The 26,032-nt window shown below is 33.1% G+C and overlaps 2 protein-coding genes across 2 annotated transcripts; both read right to left on the reverse strand.

The window, feature by feature from the left end:
• Positions 1-477: 477 nt before the first annotated feature.
• Positions 478-26,032, reverse strand: LOC143195725 (ionotropic receptor 75a-like). The gene is made up of 12 exons (XM_076403158.1): positions 25,993-26,032; positions 24,870-24,872; positions 24,548-24,664; positions 24,331-24,485; positions 19,775-20,109; positions 17,007-17,191; positions 16,734-16,882; positions 10,095-10,254; positions 9,828-10,036; positions 6,615-6,766; positions 6,423-6,554; positions 478-889 (listed from the first exon to the last, which is right to left on the reverse strand). The coding sequence occupies exons 1-12, from the start codon at positions 26,030-26,032 to the stop codon at positions 661-663; spliced, it is 1,866 nt and encodes a 621-aa protein (XP_076259273.1). The 3' UTR covers positions 478-660.
• Positions 13,359-15,887, reverse strand: LOC143195726 (uncharacterized). Its single transcript, XM_076403159.1, has 4 exons — positions 15,420-15,887; positions 15,241-15,359; positions 14,461-14,956; positions 13,359-14,358 (listed from the first exon to the last, which is right to left on the reverse strand). The coding sequence occupies exons 1-4, from the start codon at positions 15,739-15,741 to the stop codon at positions 13,493-13,495; spliced, it is 1,803 nt and encodes a 600-aa protein (XP_076259274.1). The 5' UTR covers positions 15,742-15,887; the 3' UTR covers positions 13,359-13,492.

Here is a 26,032-nt window from a genome sequence, read left to right on the forward strand (position 1 = left end):
TTTCATATATGTCCGGTTTTCTTTCACAACTGTATATACCGTCCGATAAAGGGGGCACCATAACTATACTATAAATACCATAACTCTTTGATAATTCCAAGAATAACCAAAGTAACACAAAATCTTAAATAGCACTGGTTAATTCTAAATTAATTTTTCGTAACTTCATTCCGAAGCTTTTGGTTTTTTGGAAAGGAGGGAACATTTTCGCCAAGCTGATTAATATATAGAAGATATATTAAATTTTCAAGAAACCGTCATTCTGAGAAAAACAGTTTTATAAAACATTATTTGGTTTGTAAAAAACTTGGTCGATTTCCATTCGTAAATATGACAAAACTCTGCTTTTAAGTCTCTTAATATTCATATTGCTCACTTATTATCCTCGCTATTTGAAAATAAAATATTTGAAAAACATTTCTTTTTTTATTTTGCACGAATTTCGTAAAATATTCTAAACTATTGTTAAATAAAATACTTGTTCAACTATCTTTTTTATTGGATGACTACTTATAAATGTTAAAAACCAAATAAAATAACATGATAATTACTCCATAATTTTTTAAATAACGAATATACTTTAAAATACATTAAAATATTATATTATAGACAATTAGTTGATTCGAGTGATAATTGACAGCCTAATATAATTAACATAATTCATGCATTCACATCAACTCTATAATTGTTTACTTTGAAAGTAACTATTTCTATGAAAAAAATTGCGAGACACAATAAGAATCCTATAATTAACACAGAAAAAATAAATTTTGTATCAGAGATGTCCATGCTGAAGAATATTGGCTTCGTATAATCGGGTATCGGTTTTGGAAAAAAGAATAATATTTGTTCCCTGTTAATAACACCGGTCTCTTGTAATCGTAATAATCTAAAAAAATAAAAATTATGCTTAGAAAGGACGAATACAATTTGTATAATATATTATGTGTTTGTTTATGACACAAATCACAGATAATATAAATCATGCCATATTACTCTGTAAACATAATTTAATTTTATTATGTTTTTTATTTGATTATTTTTTCACTTTCAAAAGCATTTATTGGACAGAATTGGTACGATAGCTATTAATTAATATATTTTCCATCATTTTTTATGAGTTTTTCCGCTTTTTGCGACAATGTGATGTCGTGTCGAATGAATGATGCCGCATCGTTTTTTTTGACCTGAAACCGGGAAGGGGAATCTTGTTACCGATACCTGGTCAGGAAGACTCGCAGGAATAAATGAGTTGGACTGGTTATTTGGAGACTGCCTCTAGGCTAATGATACTAACTGATAATTCTTACTGTTAGTAAGGAGGGTACCCATAGCCGGTAACACCGTTAAGAGGCAAAAGGCCCAGGTAAGGATATGGTGTCGTTATCATACCAAGCAGCTTGCGGTACATGAGTTAATTACTCGCCGGAGAAGGTCGTCTATTTCTCTATGACTTTGATTGTTCCTGACGAACCAGGAGGCATTAATTATTCTCCTGAGAATTTTGTTTTGAAAGACTTGAAGACGTTGCACCTGCCTAGGTGAGATGAATTTTAGATAGACACTGGAGCCGTATAGAATGACTGATTTAACCAGCATTTTGTACAGAAGAGATTTTATTGAGAGAGGAAGCCTGCTGGTTCCGTTGATAAGCGGGAACAGTAAATTAACAATACCTTGACCTTTATGGAGGGACCTTTGAATCTAGGAATTCCACCTAAATTTGCGATCGAAGACAAGATCGAGATAGATGTCTTCTTTTAACCATGTGATTTCGGCGTTCTCGATTTTAAGACGCGAAATGCTCGGTGCTAAACGCTTCTTGTGGAAGAACATGGTCTGGATTTTCTGTGGGTTGACCTGCAATCTCCAAAAATATAACCACTAGACCATCTCATGGAGTTGTTTTTGGAGCCTGCTTTGGATGTGCGGTGCTACTATTGAACAAGCAAAGTAAGCCGTGTTGTCTGCGTAAAAAGCTCAACTTTTGGTCTCCTAGAGATATCTGAAAGAAAAATATTAAATAAAGTGGGTGCCAGGGCGGAGCCTTGTGGAGCTCCTGCGTCGATGGCTTTTCGGCTAGAGAGAATAACTTTAATCTTCACCTTTAAGGATCGTCCAGACAGAAATTATTTGATAGGAGCTGTAGGTCATCGGGTAAACCTAATCAGATGCATTTCGCCACTAAGCGTTTGTGCCAAACCTTGTCAAAGATCTTGGTTAGGACCGCTTCAAGTGTTTCACATCTTGCTCATCTGGAATAATATTGTTTGTCTACGTAAAATCATTAAGAGCATAAAGAATTGCTCCTTCAGCAAGCTTGTAAATGGAACTTAGTAGGCTGATTGGTCTATAGTTAGAAGGTGATGACTTTTTTTGGGGACAACTGCGATGAATGCATATTTCCATGTGGATGGAAATTGTTGCCTCAAAATGGCGTTGATGATATTAGTTAGTTCGGCGATGCCGCATCGATCTCAACAAGAGGTAATCATAATGATGTAGAACTTCCCATTCAATGCGTAACAGTACGTCCTTTTCAGCGCTTCTAATGCTGCTTACAGACCGGGCCAACGAAAGCCAACGAATGAGATTCGGCGATGGATACCATTGGCCTTACATGAAACAGTACATATTGCATTTGTTCTTAGGAGCAAACGTTCGTTGGGTGTGAATCCGCATTCGTCGATTCCATTCATTTCTTTTGATGTTACCGAAACTATACGTATTGCAAGCGAATACCAACAAACCTTCGTTGGTTGTCGTCAAACCGTCCAAACAGAACTAGAAATATATCAACAAAGCCATTCTTTGGCTTTCGTTGGCCCGCTCTGTATGCAGCATAACTGAAATGGTATAAGAGCAGTTCATTTAATTTGTTTAATTGGCATCGTTAGACATTTTCAGTAATAGTTTAGGTTAAATTTAGCAGCTTGCGATACATTATATTTTATCGATGGCAGTATATATACAGTAATACTTTAAGGCCATATATATTTCACTTCGGATTCGAGGCGGATGACTTTTCTGGACTAATCTATGGCTTTTCCGCTTTTGATTGTTACTATTGATCTATTTTTCTTCTCTAGTCATGAGTTTGGTTCCAAAGTTCGTGGGGTGAAGACGTATTTTCAATACGCTAAAAGCTCTAGAAAGATACCTTTCTTAAACAAGAAACAGTATTTTATTACGGTTATTTAATTGAGTGTTAAAAACGCATAACAGATGCGGCTATCTGTCTCTCGGCGGACCTAAAGTGTAGTGAATACGTGTTTACGTGACCAGACAAAAAGACTGCATCTTATTTTTATTAGTGTTTTAAAATTATTTCCCCTTATTTTACAATATCCCTTTTGAAATTCATTTATAGTATTTTTGGTCAAAAACTAGTGAAGAAATAATACGTAAGTGAAAAATGAAGTGCGTGAAATAAACAATGTATTTTTTTTATTTTTTTATCCTCTGGAAGTAAATAAAATAAAATATTAAAAATCTAAAAATAGCAAACCACAGCGATTCAACCAAATCACCTGCACACTTTGATATAAGATTAGAACAATCAGCAATAACGCAAACTCCATCATCAGAATGGACTACAGTCATTAAAAAAAAACGATTGAGAAGTCCAGAAGAAGAAATCGCGAGGAAACAAACAAGAATCAGTGACTATTGGTTACAGAAACCGATTGAGACAAAAAAACAGCTTTAGCAATCTGTCAGAAGAAATTGAAGAGAATATACAACCAAGCCCTGAAAAAGTTGTTCCTAAACCACCAGCTATAACAGTCTATAAGGGAGGAGTAATAAAACACATCCATCACTTAGTGAAAACCATTACTACGAACTACACAATTAAAACAGTGAGCTATGAAACAATAAATATCCAATTGTTCGAAGCGGAGCATTATAAGTATGTTCTAGTAAAAGAATTAGTTGAATGAAAAACACAATACAATACATTCAGGCTAAAATCCGAGAGAACATTTAAATTCATGTTAAAAGGATTACATCATTGGACGGAATTTAACACCAACAAGGTCGCCTTAGCTGAAAAAGGCCACGAGGTCGTAAATATTCACAATATACGACATCGCACGACAAAAAACCTCTGCCTTTGTTCTATATTGATTTAAAACCTAATAAAAGTAATATGGCGGTGTATGAAATCACCAAATTGGAAAAATGTAATGTAAAATGTTTTAACTGTAATGGAAATCATCCGGCGAATTACAAGGGTTGCGTAGTTCACAAGCAACTACAGCAGAAACTCTATCCTGCCTTAAGACAAAAAAGGCATCAACAGAAACAAAAACGATCCACACCTATTATCCATCAGACCAAGTCAACCAGACATAACTTATATCCAAATGGTTGAAAATGGTTCAGCACAAAATCGAGAAACCGCATCACAACCTACTGAAACTAGCAGAAACATTTCTAGATTAGAAAACATGATGGCCAAACTAATGGATTAAATGAGTACGATGCTTGGTCTACTCACAACCATCGTCAGCAAACTTACCTAATGGCGGAAACCGTTAGCAACAAAATCCTCGTCTAGAATGCCAATGGGCTCCAAAAACACGCCAGGGAACTAAAACAAACTAATTCAAAATCAACAAAATCAAGACATTCAAGAATACCTAGAGAATTTGACACTAACTGAGGCGACAGACTATTCGTTGTGGAAAGTAACAAGAAAGCTTAAGGGGTCCCAGCAGCATAATGGTGCAGACCACATGGCTGTCTAATACGAACTATATCATGAAGATTGTTCGAACCAGCGAATGTTATCATACTGAATGCTATCTGAAGTTTTTCGGTGTTGGTATTAACTAGTTGAAATTTACAGGAAGCACAACATCCCCTAGGTGAAGATCAGCTTGGATCACAAATTAATTTAACAAATCATTTTGCATTCACACACAACTAATGGAACCATTCTAATATGCCTGAAGAAGTTTAATCAATTTTTAGGGGAACATGTTCAGTTTGTAAAGTGTTTCAAAAGAAGATTTATACCTTCTATAATAAAGTCGAAGGAAGAACAAAAATAAATAAAAGCGACAATCGCACACAATTTGAAAAACGACTATACGATACAAAAACGATATCTAAGACGTCATCGACAACATATAATATTAAAAAAAGTATGGAGTAAAGAATTTAATTTGTTTTGTTCGTAATTTAATTTTTTGCACTTTGGGCTCGGCAACGAATTCAAATTGATCAGCTTGTAACAGTTAAAATGATATTGTAAATAGAGAAATAGGTTTAGGTAGGTATTAAGCTAAACTGTGTGTATATAGTGGAATATAAAATAAGTGTAGTTGATGGTTAAATACGGTTCTTGTTTATTTTAATTTAGTTATTAGAACGATTATTATGTACATAATTTATTTAAGTCGGTTAATTTTTTGAAATATTTTATTTTTCTTTCTTTGGTCTTAAATAATTATTCAGTAAATTACGCAGTTATTTTATTAAGTATTACAATTATCAAGTAAAGGTGCAGACCGTATGAGGAAAAATAGGAGCAAAAAAACAAGGATTGAAAATAAAGAACCACCAGAAGATATTTAACAAATGTTCTGAAAACCTAACAATAAAAATTCGTAGCTATCGTTGAGGGAAACGCTTAAATTTCAAAGACTCATATAATGTTATTGATGAGCTGATATGACGTAAAATCCGAAGTCATTCAGTGCAAAGCCATTTAGTTTTCTTTTTCAGCACTAATTATACTATATAAGAGCTCGTAGAAATGTTGTAGACAACCGCTTCTATGATGTAATGCTTAACACGTTCAGCCCCCAAACGGAGATCGCGGGTTCGATTCCCGTTGTTCATAGCACTTTTTTGTTGTTCTAGATTAGTTAAAACATTTGTTTAATCACCTAGGCTAGGTAGCGGGGCCTTATTATAAATATTTGTTTCTTTATTCCTATATTTCCTCATACAGCACCTTTACTTGGCCTACCCATTGTAATATTAAATAAAATAACTACGTAAATTATTGAATAAATATCAAACTAAAAAGAGAAAAATTAAATATTTTTAACAAAAAAAATTAACACAACGACTCTATTTAATTCACACAATTTAGCTTAATACCTACCGAAACTTATTTATCAATTTATATCATTATTTTAACTACTACCATGTAATCACTTTGAAGCCAAAACCATACAAAAATAATAATACAATTTTGTGATATTACCAATAAAACAAATATAAATTAATATAATTGATTGAGTTCGGCATTTTATGTGTATGTAATTTATGTTTGGTTTAATTTGATCATTTATTGTTTTATGGTCTCTAATGATTCTTGTTCGAAAAATACAAGACACATAAAATTGTATTTATTTTAGGAATGTTTCTGATGCAATTTATTACGATAATAAATTATATATATTTACCCAATAGTTAGGACATCCTTTAATGGCGACTGCTTCGGTATACACAGGTAGTTATTGTAAAAAATTATGGAATTTATGAACCGTATTGATCGTTTAGTGACCTCGTCGAATTCCCTGTTAATTATATCATACCTGGAAAGAAAAATAATATTCTAGTTTATGATATCGCTATATTGCACTCAATATAATTACGCAGTGTTACTGGAGAGATGAAAGGCAAATTTTCCGTCGCGAACCGTCCTGATACCATCTTCGGCGTTCAACCAAAACATTTTTTCGTGACCTTTTATTTTAGTTTTGTATATCAGGGCTCGAATGTTTTCATCAACGCGATCATTGGTCGTCTGAAAAAGTTTGGGACTTGTTAAGGTGTTCATTCGAATTCTATAAAAATAAAATTTATTAATGCCCTTAAATAATCGTTATAGTTAATGTAGCAACAATAATAGATGTACTATCCATCATTCTCTCAAGTTTATTAAGGTGTTCATTTCTATTCTATAAAAACAAAAAGTTATTAAGCCCTAAAATAATCGTTATAATTAATCTAGCAAAAATAATAGATGTAGTAAAAATAAATCCATCATTCTTTCAAAAACTGAAAGAACGTTTAACGTACTAAGAATGATGCGCCGTTTTGTTCGATAATTTGTTGTCATTTTGAACATAATTCCATTATGACCTTCTTATAAAAACCCTGTTGCTCTATTGCTAAAACAATAGGAAATTAGTTCGCTATAGGCAGGGGCGTGTGCTAATCACTTGGCGCCAGGTCCAAACTGTAAGGTAGCTCTCCAACCAAGATTTCAGAGTTTCTGGCAAGTCGATATCGATTGTGGTCTGGCGTTGTTTTGGTAAAATACAATTTATTTGGAAAAGTTGGCCTCTTCTAGAGAATTGCTTTCTGAGTCTATTTATTCACATATTAAAACCTTCCTGGGCGTCGATCCTGGCTTGGCCATCGTTTGCGTGTTTCGACACCATGTAGTACAGTTATTTGGTTCTAAAAAGGGAGGTTACCCGGAAAATTCTCCAGGAGTTTTAAAAGTAGGTAGTTTTATATGCTTCAATATGCTCTTTCCGAATTTCGACTGTGCAACTTCATATCTTTGTCATTCGTGCCGCCTTATTGAAATAATGAAGGAAAGCAAAAAAAAACATATTTATATAAAAATTCATACAATTTATGTAATAAACTTTTTTTTAATAATATTTTTGTCCAGTTATAAAGTCCAGGGAAGGTTTATATGTTGAGGAAATAAGCAATATTTTCGACAAAATTATTCGGCGATATTATTATTAAAGTAGTAAGAACGACAATTTTGTTTCCTCATATAAAATATCACTGTCACTGTCATCAATAGTTTCACTGTCACAAAGAATCTACATTGTTGCTGGTTGTCAAATATCTATAGGTTCGTTCGGAAATTTATTGTATGTCAAAAAATGTTGAATACTGATTAAAACTACCGCTCACTATTATAAAAGGGTGATTAGAATATATAATGTATAAAACATCGAAGATATTTTATCGGCCCTGACTGCTTAGTACTTTACCAAATTTCAATATTTCATACACATATATCATTTTTTAGTTACAAATTCATCGTGCAAAATTATTCTTTACTTTTATTATTAACAATACCAAGAAGACTGCCTGTAATAGGTTGTTACTGTCAATCAATCGAGCGGCAGTCCACTATGATGCGGAAATGGATTTTGGTGTTAACAAATCAGTTGTATTTAAGGAAATGACAATCCTTTGTGAATGTTATAGGGTATTAAAATAAAGCAGATAATATTCTTACTACTTATTGGTCCACATTCAAAAATATAACGTTATTTCAAGTACGAGTATTATACCAAAAAATATTTTCGTAATACCAAATTTGTATCAGATATAAGTGTCTGATGTCCAAATTTGTATCAGATATAAGTAATCAGTAATAACGAATCCTTAAACAATTGAAAATATAGGAACAAATTTATCACTTGCTAGGAGTACTGTTACCACTACCAGATGAAGAACATCGATTCTTACAAATATATTATATGGGCAACTGGGATGCGGAAATTGATAAGAAATTGAAAATCACAATGTAACAATGATGCCAACTTTGTCCAAGAACTACAAACGTTTCTTCATCACAACAGCAATTTAGTCAAAATGTTCAAAATATCATTTAATTGAATGCCAACAGCTAAAGGTAAGGTAGATGTAGGTTATACGAAGTTCACCAGGTCATCTTGCCAGAATATAAAAGTAAATTTAATAATGCGTCTCTACTCTCAACTGAAGCAGCGGTACAACAACATTATCTTCGAATCTATTACCAGACTCAGTAGTGGTATGGGTGTAAATAAAATGCAGAGCAATGGGGATTGATTAGAAATGGACTAGCTGTCACCACACTTCAGCCTTGGGCTCAGGAAAGTTTTTTAAAACTTATTACTTACAAATGCAAAAGGAAAAAGATGGGCAATTTCGGAAATACTATGGAGAAAATAATGGAGTTAAAGTGCCCGTTATATGTATGAATTGTAGTGGTACTTGTGTAATTGAGTCATGTATTTTGAGGCAACAACGTCAATCGCGGATGATGTGAAAAAACTTAGGTCTGTGACGTTGTGACAATCTGTATTAAAGATAGTGAACTTATACTTGGCTCATTAAGAAGAGCGAAGAGAAGGAGAATTCGCTAAATTTTGGAAGAATGAATTACATGTAAATTAGGCCTGCTAGATATACCACAATTAAAAAACGCGGCACTTGCTCTGCGTGGGATGAAACTAGTTTTTGGTCAAAACGCGTGCTAAACTACAATTTGTGCCATTACATAAATTGAAGGAAATTTTCCCTAGTTTCATTTTGTTTGATTATATGTTTCCAATATCGCTGCGAGGGAGGCAAAGATACAAGATGGAAAGACAATTCGGAAACACCACATCGAAATGTTTAAAATTATCTGTTTTCAATACAACCGGAATACTTTTTAGGTAAAACTACCAAGTGATCATGTTGGTGACATTATCCGCTTGATGATTGATTCACCAAAAGACCAGTTTTCTAGACCGGTTGTCGTTGTTTGATTGGTTATAAAAATATCGGAAGCATTTCCAACTTTATCGAAGAAAATCTGCTATTTGGAAAAACAATTAATTCATTTCTATGAGACATAATATTATAGACATTTCTTCATGTGAGTATTATTTATTTATATAACAAATTAGTAAAATGTTGTTATTTTTCTATTAGGTTATTGGTTTGTTTTGAACATCGTTGAATTTTAGTGAATTAAAATTATTTTGATGCAACTTATAATGTTTTTTACATAAATATTTAAAACGTAAACTAATTTTTCGGTATTAAGAGGCTTGTTGATTATTAGTTTGAATCATACTTACTGTAAAATAGAATAAGTTGTAGGCTGTGTTTTCTGCTCCTAACCTCATTCCCGTATTAAGCAACATTTTAAAATCGTTAATATCGTCTAGAGACGACTGAAAGGCCAGTAAAAGTTTTGCAGTATACGCTGTATATAACAGCATATTTGACGTAAATAATGTTAAACATAGTATTTTTCCAGATATACTATTGAAAACGAACACAGAACCTACAAATTAAGAATATGTTTCAAGATGTGATGATAGAGATACGATGAAATATATAACCTCTTTGTGTTGCTGTTGTTAGTAATAACTCGAAGGCTTTATACCATGATATATTTCCTTGCTGTTTATCAGCTCGATACATCCAATTTTCTATATAATCTGTGAGTACCAGTAGTGTATAAATGATCAAACTAAAGATCGAAAGAACGATCCAAATTCTCTGTAAAAAGAATTACAATAACACTATATTGTTTATTTTAGGTGCTTATGTATTTTGATCATTTTTTCATCTTAAAAAGGTATTTATTGGGAAATTTTATAGTATTTTCAGCAAACTCAGAAAGATGCGGGTCTTTAAGCGAGAACTATTTCAAATTGTTACTCGGCAAATATAAACTAAATTTTTGTGTGTTTTACCTTTCTTAGAAACAAGCCTGAAAAAATGATAGATATTAGATCAGATGACAGAAAAATATGTCCACAGAGTATTACGCCTTCCTTCCCATCATTACATGTTTAATCCAATAGAATCGCTATAGGGAGTGGAAAAGACTTATTATAATGGACATACTAATCAAGAGGGATATATAATGGAGTACTATTTGGACTTGTGGCACACATTGTATACAATAACACCTTCGGTTTCGATGAACTCCAGCAGACATAGAAAACACGAAACTGAACTAAGGTAAAATGCTAATCAAATACATCACTTGGATATACAATTAATAATTAGGCGTAAAAGAGTTGTTATTTTTATTTAATTATTTTAATCACAAGAGAAAGATATAGAGGGTTAGCTTAAATAGGTGAAACCGAGGATATCTTTTGCGTGTTCATGTTTTGCGTTCATCAATCAGGGATTGAGACCAATTTTTTGGTTAGTTTCTTTGAACTACTCTACAAAGGGATTTGATTGGCTCTTTTCTATATCGCGATTATTCGTTTCTATGGGTTCTTTTAGTAGTTTATCACTATTATTTGATTGTAATGTATCTTAGTTTATCTAATCTTAGTCTCAGAAATGTTATGCATCCAGTATATGCGCGGAAAAAACGAGACGTCGTTTTCTTAGGAAGAGACAGCCCAAGTTAGCTAGACTAAGGAGATATATATATATATCTGTATTGTATCTTGTAATGTGTAGAACAAGTAAATATAATATTAAGACACATACTTAGTCTGCTTTCAGTACGAGGGAACAGAAATATAGGAACTTTCTTACGCTTTATGTTTTAGTATTTTAATATTTTATAACATTTGTTATGTAGAATTTCACACATTGAAGTTTTATTTCAAACTAGCTGACCCGACAGACTTCGTCCTGTCAAAAAGATTTGTAATGTGGCAGTTTTTGTGCCTACGTATTTTAAAAAATTCTCCTGAACAGAACCATCACCCTGGTGATAGGGCGTTGTGAATAAAAAATAATTAAATAAAACATATATAAGGATTGAAAAGTAAGTAATCGCTTTATTGTTAATCATGTGAATCATAATTATTATTATTATTATCATTATATTGCTTTGTGGTATACGATGTTTTTTGTTTGATTACCTGGCGCATAGATAAACAAATCTGATGGTTTTCCAACACGGGAACAGGCAACATACAATTGACCATGTGAGAAACATGGGTTTTCTAGATTAATACCACAAACACTTAATGATTGCCCCTGGGACTTGTTTATAGTCATAGCAAAAGCAAGCCGTCAACATGTCTATAGGAAATTTGCCATTACCAATGTCAATGAGTTGTTTAGAGAATATGTTTCCAGATTGGTCATTTTGCAACTCGACACGCATATTCTTGCTTAAATGAAGTACTTTAACATGTTTCCACAAATTGGAGGACTTTAGACATGCATTGAGTTCATCAGCTGGCGTTGATCGTGGAATCACTGGCAATGTTTGACGAAAATCTCCTGCTAATAAAATCATTGCACCACCAAATCGGTTATTATTGCTACGTAGATCTTTTAAGGTTCTGTCTAAAGCCTCCAAAGATTTTTTATGTGCCATCGCGCATTCATCCCAAACAATCAATTTACATTGCTGCAAAACCTTTGCCATTGCAGAGTTCTTCGAAACGTTGCAGGTTGGAGTTTCATTGCTTTGCATATTTAATGGCAATTTTAGTACTGAATGGGCTGTTCGACCACCTTCAAGCAAAGTTGCTGCGATTCCCGACGAAGCGAGTGCAAGTGCAATTTTATTTTGTGAGCGAATTGTTGCTAATATTAATGAAATAAAAAAAGTTTTTCCTGTACCACCAGGTGCATCTAAGAAATAAATCCCTCCAGTTTCATCATTTGTTACTTTCATAAGAGTTTCAAATACATACTTCTGTTGTTCATTTAACAGTGGAAGATTTGTTTGAATTTATTCTTTCAAAGCGTTGAGATCATACAGTCTTTCTCGATGCAACTCTTGGATAAAAGCGTCATGCATTGGACGATTGGGCGCGGTCAAGCCTAATTGAATTAATAGTTTGTTTGACATTATCAAGCACATGTCCTCAATTGAAATCAATGCTTCATTGTAAATTTCTTCACTGATTTGTATATTTGGATTTCCCATTCTATTCCGTATTTGATACAAAATATCATCACACATATAATCTTTGTACTTCATCCACAAATCAATTGGGTTTGATGGGAAGCATGTAGATATGATTATAGAAAACAATGTTCGTATTTGATGAGTGTGTGATGATATTACAGCATCATTGAGAGTTTGATCCCAATGAGCGTCATTTTCAAGCAATTGCAAACGTTGACAGGCTTCTCTGTAGGATCCACACAATTCACCATCAACAGTTCGTAACTGTTGGAATGATGTTGGGCCACGTACATTGACTAATAGCAGTCGTAAATAAAAACATTCATCATTGCTTGGATGTACTGAATAAATCCGGCCAATCGCATCGGTGGAATATACATCTGTATATCCTGGAACTGGTTTTCCTTGTTTCCGTCGTATAAATCTCCTTGAGGATTGATTCCAGGTATAATATTTTGGCATTTCAGAATATAGCAATGTTTGTGCGAAATCATCGTTTTGGCATGTCTCAAAAAAACTGGTTAATGTAGTAGATGGTGGCTGAGCAGCTCTTTGTACTGCGTTCTGTGCTGTAAAATACACTCTTTGTCCATTTTCTAAATGCACAGCTAAGTGAACAACAGAAGGGTGTCTCTCATGAATAGGAAAAGAAAATATTCGCCAAACTGCTTCATTACTACTGACATAGCGGCCCATTTGGTATTGGGTAACTTCATCATTAGAATTCCCTGCACCAATTCCAATCACAGCCATATCACTCCCTTTGGTTACATATTTGCAAATGTATTTAATCGATTTCACTGAATGGCAAGATTCAACGTTGATGTGTGCTTTGAATGTCTTTGATAAAATGGGTGAATATGGAACAATCCAACGATTATCTATTTCAATATCTTGTTAATTTAATTTGACAATTGTTGATTTTCCATTGTCTGCTGTCGATCTGCGACGATACAATGGATAACCGTCATTACCAGTAATTGTTTCCGATATTAATGTCCGTGGATATCGTTTTGAACATTTACCATCCATCATACACGGTGAATTTTGATTAAGAGTTCCACAGGGACCATGTATCATGTTTTTGATAACTACCTCATGCAATCCAGGATCTACTTGTACATTAGGGATTTCAGCTGATATCACTGCATCAACTTCATTTGGCCTTATCTTTTCAACCAACCAAATCAAAATGTGTGCATGTGGCAATCCTCGTTTCTGCCACTCCACAGAATACATCCAGCAGCGTGTCTCACCAAACACATTATGTTTTACGATGAAATTCATTAAAGATTTCAACTTTTGTCTAAAGACTCTGGCTGTAATATCATGACGATCAATGGATGATTTCCCAGGTAATAACTCCTGCTTAATTTCTATCCATTGCGGATTGCATGTAAATGTGATGAACAAATCTGCTGTACCATAATGACGAACATACGACATGGCATCTTGAGCATATTCGTGCATATGCCGAGGGCTTCCGATGTATGTTGCTGGAAGAATAGTCATCCGACCGACATTCTGTGCATTTCCATCAGTATTAATCGCATCTCGAAGGTGAATATACTCTTCAGATCGGAGTTTGGTTTGATTCAACCTGATGAATGTTAATCTCTCCGTTTCAATTTTAACATACATGTCATCAACATATTTGTGATATAATCGCCGACATTTCAATATGTGATTATCTGCATTTTCCCGAATCATTAGGCGGTATGAATAATAGTTCATTGAACTGACTTTTTTGTTGGTTTCAGAACCTGTAAACAGATTTGGTTTTAATAACATTCAAATATAAAATTAAAATACATAATATAGTGACTGAGATATTATCGCCATAGCTAAACTAATATTTTAGTTACCTGTAATGGGATTTATCATTTTTATTGATAAATCGTAGCCATCTTCACCTTGCCAAAATATAATGGGATATTGCAGTGCATCATATGAGCGGTGTGTTTCCTTTATAGGTTGTAATTGAAAATTCCGACGATGTAAAACAATATCACGGGATTCCAAGTTTTCTCCAACTACAACGATAGCAACTTCATCAATAGTTGGTGCATTAAAACGTCTTGTATGTTGACCTGCAGGTGTTTTATCAGCTCTGATTACAATTTTGTGATTATCGGATGGCATCAGATCCAGGGCAGTTTTAAACAATATAATCAATTGATTGTGTTGATGAAATAAAGTTTGTAATTGTTCTACAATAGACCTTTTTACTAAATTGTTATGTGCACAACGCAGGTCAATTTCTTGTGGTGAATTGCCCATAAAATAAATTTGCAGGAATTTGTTGTCGCTATCTGACACTGGTAACAGTGAACCTGCTCTGTGATATATTTGCCCTTGTATCTGTAAATAAAAAAAATATTATGGTGTGGTATAAATTAATGGATTGTCAATGATCAAACTTAAATAATATTTGATCTTAAAAAGTATATATTTAGTTTTAACTAATATCTATCAAATATAAAATATAATAAAAGTGTCACTGAAACTGAATCACCATATAATATGATGACTAAGTGATATATTTCGTAATTATTAAGAAATTGAAGATTAGTAACACATCTTAACTTTGGTGACAGAAAATTTTGTTCGCTAAAATAATTATGAGTAACTGCTATAATACATACCTTGAAAGTTGGCATAAAATTTTCCCGAACTGCATTTGTTGCCCCAAATGAAGTCATTTGAAAGCAATTGTTATATTGTTGAATATGTGTCAAAAAGTGTATAGAATCTGTTCCTATTCCTGAAACCAATGAGTACAATGGTTCTGGTGGTGGATCCAATTGTATCAATTTCACTTTACCATTTGCGCAACACAATCCATTGGCTTCGTTTTTGTATTTTAATGCCTTACAGTGTGAGCAAACCAAGTTCATAGAACCAATAACAACACATTGGTAGTTACTGTAGTCAATTGACACATCGTAACTGAAAGCAGCTGGATTCAAACTTGCGCGATTATTAGTTGAATGTCGCGCTCGCGCTTCACGCGTTTGTGATATCCGAATTCTTTCACGTTCATTTCCGTCGTCACGTTCTTGTGCAGTACGATTAGATCGGTAATTAGCTTGGTTTATAGCATTTCTGGTTCTTCTACCTAAATTGCTTCGTCTTATAGGAGGCATATCAAATATAAATTATTTTTTCACTAATCACGAACTAAACAAACACTAACTAACTAAACACTCTGCACAAAACACGATATACGAATTTGTTTCGTGTATCACTTGACAATTCATCTGTCATCTGTCAAAAGTCATCTGTAACAGACAACTTTTTTTTTTAAATTTGATATGACTTGAACTCAAATCCTTTTAAGCCGTACGAATTGTTTTATTTATTTAAAATTTGAATTAAATTTTATACAAATAAAAAATTTTAAATAAATAAAACAATTCGTACGGATTAAAAGGATTTGAGTTCAAGTCATATCAAATTTAAAAAAAAAAAGTTGTCTGTTACAGATGACTTTTGACAGATGACAGATGAATTGTCAACTGATACACGAAACAAATTCAAACAAAAAGGGCTATTTTTAGGGTTTTTCCAGCAATAATTCTAATTTTTCTCGCCGTAAAAACCATTCCTGAACTTCAACGAACATTTAAAAAAAAGATTTGGCCAAATTGGTCCAGGCGTTGTTGAGTTATGCGCTTAGGAACATATTTTGCGATTCATTTTTATATATAAGATTAAATTGGTCAGTAGAATGTGAACGTGATGAGTTAGTCATGTGATGCGTATGAAATCCTCAACCAATGAAATGCCTTCCTAATAAAATATTTTCTTTATAGGTGTCTTTATAGGTGTCGGTAATTTAAACTAACCAATGAAATGCAGCGAAATGGCGTTTTCAGGACATTCCTGCTAAGACTACGCAAAACAATTTTGAAATTTTAAGTTATGTATTAAGTATTAAAATTGTTATTGAAATGTATTAAGTTAACACTCTATATACTACACTATGGTTCTGACGTTATAAATTTTAATGACGTGAGTTCATAGTTATTTTGAAAGGATTATAGATAGTCAGTATTATAGAAAGGATTATAGATATTATTTTTTAGCTCTTAATCTTAATGACAGTAAAGTTAGTAACTCACAGAAAACAAATTACCTGTTCGAAAGGCATCAGCCAGACATTTTCTCTATATGATGAAGGTGGAGCGCGGAACGTCCATACCAGAATGGCTCCATTCAGTTTCCCACTCGATGGTATATATCGAAAATATTTCAGTCGTATATTTGACATAACTGCAGTGTTTCCTATATATATAATTCTAAGCGTTACAATTAATAACACGAATACTATTTCAGAAAGCATATTTGGAAAGAACTGTTTTAGCGTTACCAATTTTTCTATTAGTATAAATGGAATAAAGGTGCGTACCGGCAATATCGGCCAATCCATACTGGAGATCTGCAAACATGCCCGGTTGTGTGAAATTTCCAGTGGTTCCGTCAAAATCGCCCCAATATTCCCTGATGATGGGTACATGCGTGGCATTATAGAGGCTCGTTAATTGATTCATAAGCAGGTATATAGTTTTAGGACTATAATCTATTCCACGGTTGCTATTAAAATATAAAATTAAATTGGAAACACAAACTAGTTCAGTAGATTTTTTTTAAAATGGCTCTGGATGTTGTGAATGTTTCATAGTGATAGTCGATTTTGATGGTTTTGTAAAGGTTAAGTACATTTTAACAATATTTAATTTACATTGTTCTGTGTTTCATATAAAATCTCAATTATTTGCTGTAATGAATATATCAAATAATTTAATATTCTTTAATTTTTATTTTCACGTAATATCCAGATAATTGCAGTTTCTAGAAAATTTCTATGAATAATATTTTGGCTCCGCTATGGCTGCCTTCATAACTTCCATGACATGACCAATAAGTTCCAATGCACCTTTGTAGTCAAACGTGAAACAAACAAAGGTAAGACCGAAAAAGTAAAAATTACGTAAAGATCGAATCAGTAGGTTAATAAAGAAAGCTAAGAAAGATCCGCCGCAGGTGGTAAGTGTGTTCAAGGTCTCTTGTGTGTAGAAAAGTTTACATAGGAGAGACTCAGGAGACAATGTGTAACAGGCCAATTGAAAAGTCCCCGGCCTACCGTAGTAAAACACATTTTTTTGGCAAAATTAGTTTTTTATTCAACATAATTTCTTTCAAGGGTGATACACTAATTATAGCAACCCTCCAACTTTTCGGTACCATATTTGTAGTACGATTTGTCCTTTGCTTCAAAATAAGCCTCAGTTTCGTCGATCACCTCTTCATTCGACGAAAATTTCTTCCGCGAGTATTATTTTGAGATCTGAGAACAGGAAATAGTCAATGGGGGCAGATCTGGAGAATACGATGGATGACGAAGCAATTCAAAACCCAATTTATGGATTTTTGACACGGTGCATTGTCTTGGTGAAGCAGCACCTTCTTTTTCCTCCAATGCGGTAGTCTTTCGGCGATTTCGTCCTTCATACGGTCCAATAACGCTATGTAATAGTCGCTGTGGATGGTGCTTACTTTTTCAAGGCAGTCAATGAAAATTATTCCATGCGCATCCCAAAATACAGACGCCATAACTTTGCCAGCCGACTGTTGCGTTTTCCAACGCTTTGGAGCGGATTCATCTTGTTTCGTCACATATCGACGCAAAAACTCGGGTTTATTATGCCTCATCATCTTCAAACACTGCTCCGAATCATCAATTCGTCTTTGCATTTGGTTAAAAGTTAGCTCGCGCGGCACCCACTTTGCACATAGATTTCTTATATACAAATATTCGTGAATAATATGATGTACACGTTCAGTAGATATCTTTAGAGTGTCTGCTATTTCATTCAGTTTCAATTTACGGTCTTTCAGAATCATTTCGTCGATTTTTTTAATGTTTTCGTCGGTAACAACCCCTTTTGGGCGTCCACTGCGTTCACCGTCATCGGCGCTCGTTTCACCACGTCTACTTAGCATGCCAATATTTGAAGGTTCATTTTCCTGGGGCAGTGTCCGGAAATTTGGCATCAAACCAAGTTTTTACTTCAACTGTATTTTTTCCCTTCAAAAATCAATATTTTATCAACAGGCGAAATTCCTTTTTATCCATTTTTTTCACAGTAACAAAAGTTACTTCACCCAAAATGCTATAATCCATAAACTAATTATCCGACAGCTGTCAAATTTATACAGGTATCTTTTGAGTGTTAGGGCTAACTAAAAAATATATGGATTTAATTCTAGTAGCGCCATCTATCTATCAGGCCGGGTAATTTTCAATTGACCTGTTACATTAATAAAAGAATATCAACAATGTGCGAGATATGATCACACGGTTCAGTCAGATTTGACTGAATACTGGATGAATAGTGGCCACAATATTCAGTTCATTAAAGTTGAGGTCGAGGTGTTAGCCACTTCACAAGTTTATATTGTGAAAAACATTGAGCGGGTTTTGATGGGTACAAAAATTAGCTCAACAAAGGTAAGGGCTATAACATCGACTTTATGTGGTATAATGTAATACTGAATATTTAATTATTGACATAATGAGTAGGATCTGTATCGGTTGATCATTCAGTCAATTAAAATAGTTCCACTATAAAAGTTTTCGCCCTGAAGATGAAATCTGTAAAGGTTGGGAAACATTGATTATTAACTGATTTATTTGAAAAAAGGTCCATTTGAAAGCCGCAAAAAATATTTCAAGAATTTTTTGGTCATCATTTTTCTCATTATTCGAAAATAGCAATTTAGAATGTTATAGGTTTAAAGATTAGCTACAAGAGCAGTTGAATCATTGGGGTTACGCAATAAGTGGGTTCTTTACAGTTGAACATGATGGAAATGATTCTTAACGCGTTCGCTGCGAATTACGCTCTAGAGCGTAATATAGCTTTCATTAGACGCCAATTACCCTACAGCGATTAATAAGTAATAATTTTAAAATAAATGTACTTTTAATAATCTTTCTATAGGATATTATTATTGTAAATAAATATTTTTACGATTCTTCACTAGTTTTCTAGACTATTAATAGGATATTCCAAACAAGAAACTAAGTGACAAAGAAAAATAAGTAAGTACATTCAGCTTCATTTAGTTCTCATTGCTATTGATAATAATTGAGAGTTACCGTAATTCACTTACCGATAAGTACCCAAATTTTGAATACTGTCGTTGCTTACAGCATATGAAACCCGAATTGGTTCCCCGTGAAAATTTAACAGTTTCTTCTCCAATTTTCTTTGGTCGATGTCAAGTCTTGATTCAGTTTCATGCCATTTAGCAATAAGAAGCTTCGTGTAGCGTTTGGACGAACTGGTGATTTTGTATACCTTGGAAATATATATTGTTTTCGGTGTGACATCAATCAGGTAAACGTTGGTGTAGTAGGAATAGAATCGGCTTGATTTTTCGATATCTGATATTTCACCAAACAAGAGCCACACGTTTCGTTTTGTAAATAAGTCATTTTCGCTAGCCTTAAATTATGATGGCAAATTAGCAAACATGTTGTCAGTATTATTATATCTTAAGAGGTTAATTGAAAAGTCCCCGACCTATCATAGTAAAACACATTTTTTGCCAATTTTTTTTTATTTTCCCTTAATAAATTTCTTTTATTCCCTTCAAGGCTGATACACTAATTATAGCGACCCTCCAACTTTTCGATACCATTTTTGTAGTATGACTTGTCCCTTGCTTCTAAATAAGCTTCAGTTTCGGCGATCACCTCTTAATTCGACGATAATTTCTTCCCAGCGAGCATTCTTTTGAGATCTAAGAACAGGAAATAGTCGCTGGGGGCCAGATCTGGAGAATCCGGTGGATGACGAAGCAATTCGAAGCCCAATTCATGGTTTTTTGCAATCGTTTTCACTGACTTGTGTCACGCTGCATTTTCTTGGTGAAGCAGCACTTTCTTTTTTTTAAAGGCGGCCGTTTTTCGGCGATTTCGTACGTCAAACGGTCCAATAACGCTATGTAATAGTCGCTGTTGATGGTCCTTGCTTTTTCAAGGTAGTCAATGAAAATTATTCAGTGCGCATCCCAAAATACAGACGCTATAACCTTGCCAGCCGACTGTTGCGTTTTCCAACGCTTTGGAGCGGGTTTATCGTGTGCAATCCACTCGGATAACTGTTTATTGGATTTCGGAGTGAAATGATGGAGTCATGTTTCATTCATTGTCATATAGCGACGCAAATATTCGTTTTTAACGGGTTTATATGCTTGATCATCTCCAAACACTGCTCCAAATGATCAATTCGTCGTTGTTTTTGGTCAAAAGTGAGTTTGTGCGGCATCCACTTTGCACAGAGCTTTCTCATACCCAAATCCAAGTGCGTTCACTGTCTTCGGTGCTCATTTCAGCAGGTCTAAACTTAATATACAAATCCTTGATGGTTGATTTTCATGGGGCAGTGTCTGGAAACACGGCATCAAGCCAAGTTTTTGCTTCAATTATATTTTTCCCTTCAAAAAGCAATATTTTATCAACACGCGAAATTCCTTTTTATCCATTTTTTCACGATAACAAAAATTACTTCACTCAAAATGCTATGATTCGCAGACTAATGATTCGACAGCTGTCAAATTTATACACGTATCTTTTGAGGGTTATGACTAACGAAAATCATATAGATTTAATCCTAATAGCGCCATCTATGTGTCAGGTCGGGGACTTTTCAATTAACTTGTTATGAACTATTTAGTTCTAAATTTTTGACTGGAAATTAAATATTAATTGTAAAATATTTATAAAAACAAACAATGATATTTTAAAGCATATTTCTAGTTTATTCAAATTAACAGTCAAGTCACGTCATCACAAGCATTTAACCGAATCAGCCTATAAAATTCGTGATACTAATCAGAGATTATAAACCGACAAACCTTGTTTTGTTAAATATTTGTTTTCATCTTCACTTTCATTTTCTTTCACCCAAACCATTAGATGGTTAAAGTCAGAAACATATTGCGTCCTTAATCAGTTACTTCGAACAGGAATGAGATAACGAAGGTCTCCTCTTGCCTGTAAAATGCGTTAGAGAGGTAAGTATTGATACTACTGAATATTAAGTTGCTGGGGGTATTTAATGGAAATATTATAGCGTGTCAGGCACTGCGATTAAGCTCTCTCAAAATGTGAAGAACGATATAATGTTGGATTCACCAAAAACAAAGCTAATCAAGAGTAGTTTTTCATTATAAACATAAGTTAATATAATTATTTCAGAGAAAACTGTTAGTTTCTAAAGTATGTATAGAAAACTTAGGGAGAAAAGCTCTTAATATACTATTAGGAAACAAAGGAATTCAAACGTTTGTTTTGAAGGTTTGTGAGTTCACATTGTGCATCTGGATGAAATATGGATATTTCAAAATGGAACATTGGGCCACTCATGGCAAGATTAAAAATAGCGTAAAAAGAATAAATATTCTTCGAAACTTAAAAGACTTTGTTGTATATCTCTTTGCTGAAATTTATATTCAATTGTCAAAGAAAACAAGAAAAATATGTCAGGATTTTATTTTAAAATAGATTAACAAAAGTCGAAAATAATCTGCCATCGATGTTTGATTAAGGTGCAACAGTCTATGGACCAATTCTGAGATTGAATACGTTTATCGTAAAACTTTTGAGGCAAAATCTACTTGCTTGATGGAAAATATAATAATCACTCGAAAAGAACTTGAACTAAGATCATTTAAAAATATTTGAAAACACAAGGTTAACAGTCTCTGATGGTTAGCTTAATCAAATGATTAAGAGGCAACAGTTTATGAACAAATTCAAAGATTTCATACATTGATTGTAATACTTTTGAAACAAAATCTACTTGTTTGATGGAAAGTATAGAAATCACTTTAAAAAATAGATTTAGATAACAGAAAACGTAAAAATGCCTCTGATGGTCAGCAGTCTTTTTAATAGCAGCAATATGATCGGTGATCATTCTAGTAGATATTCTTCCTGAGTGCGTACATGAAACTATACTGTCTATGTATGTTTTTGAAAACGTACATGGATAATAGTGTGTAGCTGCGACTTAACGCAGTAGGATTTTATTTTACAGAGCTATGTTAAGGGTTGGCATCCCCCCAGCGATGTCGTAATAGGAATTTAATTGCTTTTAGCATTGGGAACTATCGGCTGAAAATGACCATCTATGTTACTATGTTGACTACTTTTTACTATCGACGGTTTCAGTCGCTATTTCTGTTCGACTAATTTTACTACTTTTTACTATCGACTGGTTCAGTCAACTACTTTCAGTGGCTACTTTTGGTTCGACTAATTTGACTACTTTTACTCTTCACGTGTTTCACTCGTGTACTTCCAGTTATTACGTTCAGATCTACTAGTTTATTGAACTGGTTTTGAATATATGCCCTATGGCCGTAATATATGGAAATAATGTACCGAATTTATGCTTACATAGATATATATTTAATATGTATGGTTTTATATTTTGTTTGTAGTGTGATTGTATAATAATATATAGTGATAATAATATATTGTATCTAAATATAGCACCATTTTGGAGCTCTATTTTTCAAGATTATTTATTATTTGATTATTTGATTGATAAATAGAAATAAATTTTAACCTCATTTATGTTATTTTAACAACTATTGTTTCTTTTTTTGATGTACTTTCGATTTTCTAAGTCTCTTGATCTTCGTTCAAGCCTGTTGAATGATAAAATTTCTTTCATACAAGTTTCTACGAATAATAATTTTAAAATATTCCCGAGCAATGATAAATTAAACTAATCCCGTTTTTAAAAGGGGTGCAATAGTTAAATAATTGATATAGATTGAGTGAATAAAAAAAAAGATAATATTTGTACAATATTACACTATTAGTGGTGATTATGCTATTCCTATTTAAAATTAAGTCAAGTATAAAATATAAAAATAATTTTATATAATTCAAAATAAAACTGTTATTTTGAAGCTAATAATTTATAGCAGTTATCTCTTTTTTTCTTTACCAAAGAAACTTTGAAAAGTAAAAGGTACATCTCCGTCTCACTTATGACACTAACCGTGTCATACACATAAAAACATGTATAGGCACATGTTGGAATGAAATAGAAATAAACCAATTACTTTTGTGTTACTTTTTTCATTGTTACTTTCCGAATATTAAAATATGAAAATATATTTGGGATAATTAAAACTACAATTATTTAAAATGAACTAATTTGTCCAGCAGAGAGAGTTAAACAATTATCACCTTCCTTCCTCTCTTAAAATTAACGGAGGGATGAATTCGTACATCTAAGTCTATTACCACGCATGTAAAAACACATTAAGCACGCATTTAAGTGAAATAGTAATTATTATTTTCAGTCGTTAGTTTTCTTTTCTATAATTTGTGACTATCAACTGTTTCGACTGTTTACCCAAGATGGTAATCACGTGCTAATCATTATTAGACCTTAAATATCTTGCGTTTAGTTAAAAATCAGCCGTGTGTAAAAGCTAAAACGCTCAACTTAATGAGTGAATAATTTAGATTATCCGAGTTAGTATAAAAATATTGCTTTACAAAATTATTTTAGTAACTAAAGCAATAGAATATACTACTACTATAATACTAATATAATAAAAATTATAATTAATATTATAATATATAAAATATATAATTATTATTATTAAGGATGTTAATATTACTTATTAATAATACTTACTTCTGTTAATATATCGTCAGTATTGCTACATTTTAAATTTATCGTATAAACTACATTTTCCAAATGAAGAAAATCCTTTGGAATAGATTTTCTGTCATATACTGAAGCGGCTTGAAAGTGTCTAGCTTGATATTTTTTATACAAATTAACAGTCTCTGAGAACAGACGAAATAAACATAATGACCATCTATCCTATATATAAAACACTTATACTTACTTTTCTTGTTACAAACAAAATTTATTAATCGGCTAGGACTATCGATTTTTTCTAAAAATTCGTTTACAAAGCCCATAACATATTTTCTCTGTGTAGTCACATTGGTGCTACATTGTGCTAAAATTACAAACAAAAGAAAGAAAATTCCGTTGTATACGATGAGAGACATTTCTATAAAAAAGCACCTCACTATTATATAATACATAAATTTCTGGAATTCTCGATGATAGCAATGAAAGGATATATATCATATTAATGGGCAGATTTATTGTTTTACATTAAGGTGGTTTTATAGGACGTACTCTAATACACAGGATATTACCAGCTAAAATAAAAATATGTCAATTAAATCTATATATAATAAATTAATCCTTATTTTTCTTAATGAGTTTACCGATATCATTCTTTTTTTTAAGTTTTCTAACATCCAGTAAAAGGTTCTTATGTAAATAAGAATTATTAAAATTGTTCAGAAAATTGGAATTTTTAAGAAAATTTAATTAGCACTTAAACTTCGCGTGATTCTTTTATCGTGACAACTTGGCAAATGATTAAATCGAAATAAATGTCGCACTTAATCCAAATTATAGAGTATATATAGAAGTTTAACTTAAATAGGTCAAACTGAAGAAATGTTTTGCGTACTCCCACCAATACAGGCACCGACACTACTTTTTTGATTGTTTGGTTTGAATTCCCCCTAAAGGAATTTAATTTCTACGATACGATTATTTAGAGAGTCATAGTCATTCATAGTGTATATATAGAGGTTTTACTTAATTAGAAGAAACGGAGAAAATGTTTTGCGTGGTTCGTTCAATGCTGGATCTGAAACCACTTTTTTGATTGGTTCATTTGAATTGGCCTACAAAGGCATTTGATTGCCTCATTTCTATAACGCGATTGTTTGTTTCCTACGCCATATTTGTATGTCTGACATAAAGTAATATCAGCACGTTTGTGTCTTAAATATAGTCACTACTATTTGACTATAAAGTATCTTCATTCTCAAAAGTGTTTCAGATGACCTTCAGATGTTTCGAATTTTCCCGCAATTCTCAGCAGCCCACAGATCTACCCGAGGCGTTGCACATACCTGAAGTTAGCACCCACGGTGAGGTGGCAACAAGGGGTACTGACAGAGAGTACGACGTGGCAACCTCGGGTGGTAAAGCTAGCGGATGACGCGACGCCTGGAAAGTTAGGTTTTTCCGTTCCCGACTCTAAAAAAGTGATCAGACGTGCCACTGTTCGTAACACCTGAAGGTAACCCTGCCACGTGCATTTCTTTCTGTTTTTATATTCTTATAGTGGGTTAATGTTTAGTGTTAATATATTGTTTATTATTTAATAACCGTTCGTCTAAAAATAAATATTCCTTCTGCATATAATTAGACTTCATTTGTACCGAAATAAATCGCCGAATATTGTTGTCTTTATCTAACCGCACCCGTACTCCAAATTGGTGACCCTGACGTGCGACAT

The sequence above is a fragment of the Rhynchophorus ferrugineus genome, unplaced genomic scaffold (genome assembly GCF_030347505.1).
Source record: "Rhynchophorus ferrugineus isolate W39M unplaced genomic scaffold, kcgeb_rfMv2 rfM4, whole genome shotgun sequence".
NCBI classification, from domain to species: Eukaryota; Metazoa; Arthropoda; class Insecta; order Coleoptera; family Curculionidae; genus Rhynchophorus; species Rhynchophorus ferrugineus.

Bases quoted from the DNA above. Each gene is read 5' to 3' on its own strand.
- LOC143195725 (XM_076403158.1), bottom strand. From the start codon at position 26,032: ATGTCGCACGTCAGGGTCACCAATTTGGAGTACGGGTGCG. The intron at 24,486-24,547 runs GTAAGTATAAGT...GTCTGTTCTCAG, and splicing joins TTTTGTTTGTAACAAGAAAA to AGACTGTTAATTTGTATAAA. The intron at 10,037-10,094 runs GTTATATATTTC...CTTAATTTGTAG, and splicing joins AACAACAGCAACACAAAGAG to GTTCTGTGTTCGTTTTCAAT.
- LOC143195726 (XM_076403159.1), bottom strand. From the start codon at position 15,741: ATGCCTCCTATAAGACGAAGCAATTTAGGTAGAAGAACCAGAAATGCT. The intron at 14,957-15,240 runs GTATGTATTATA...TTTTATTTACAG, and splicing joins ATTTTATGCCAACTTTCAAG to ATACAAGGGCAAATATATCA. The intron at 14,359-14,460 runs GTAACTAAAATA...ATCTGTTTACAG, and splicing joins AATGATAAATCCCATTACAG to GTTCTGAAACCAACAAAAAA.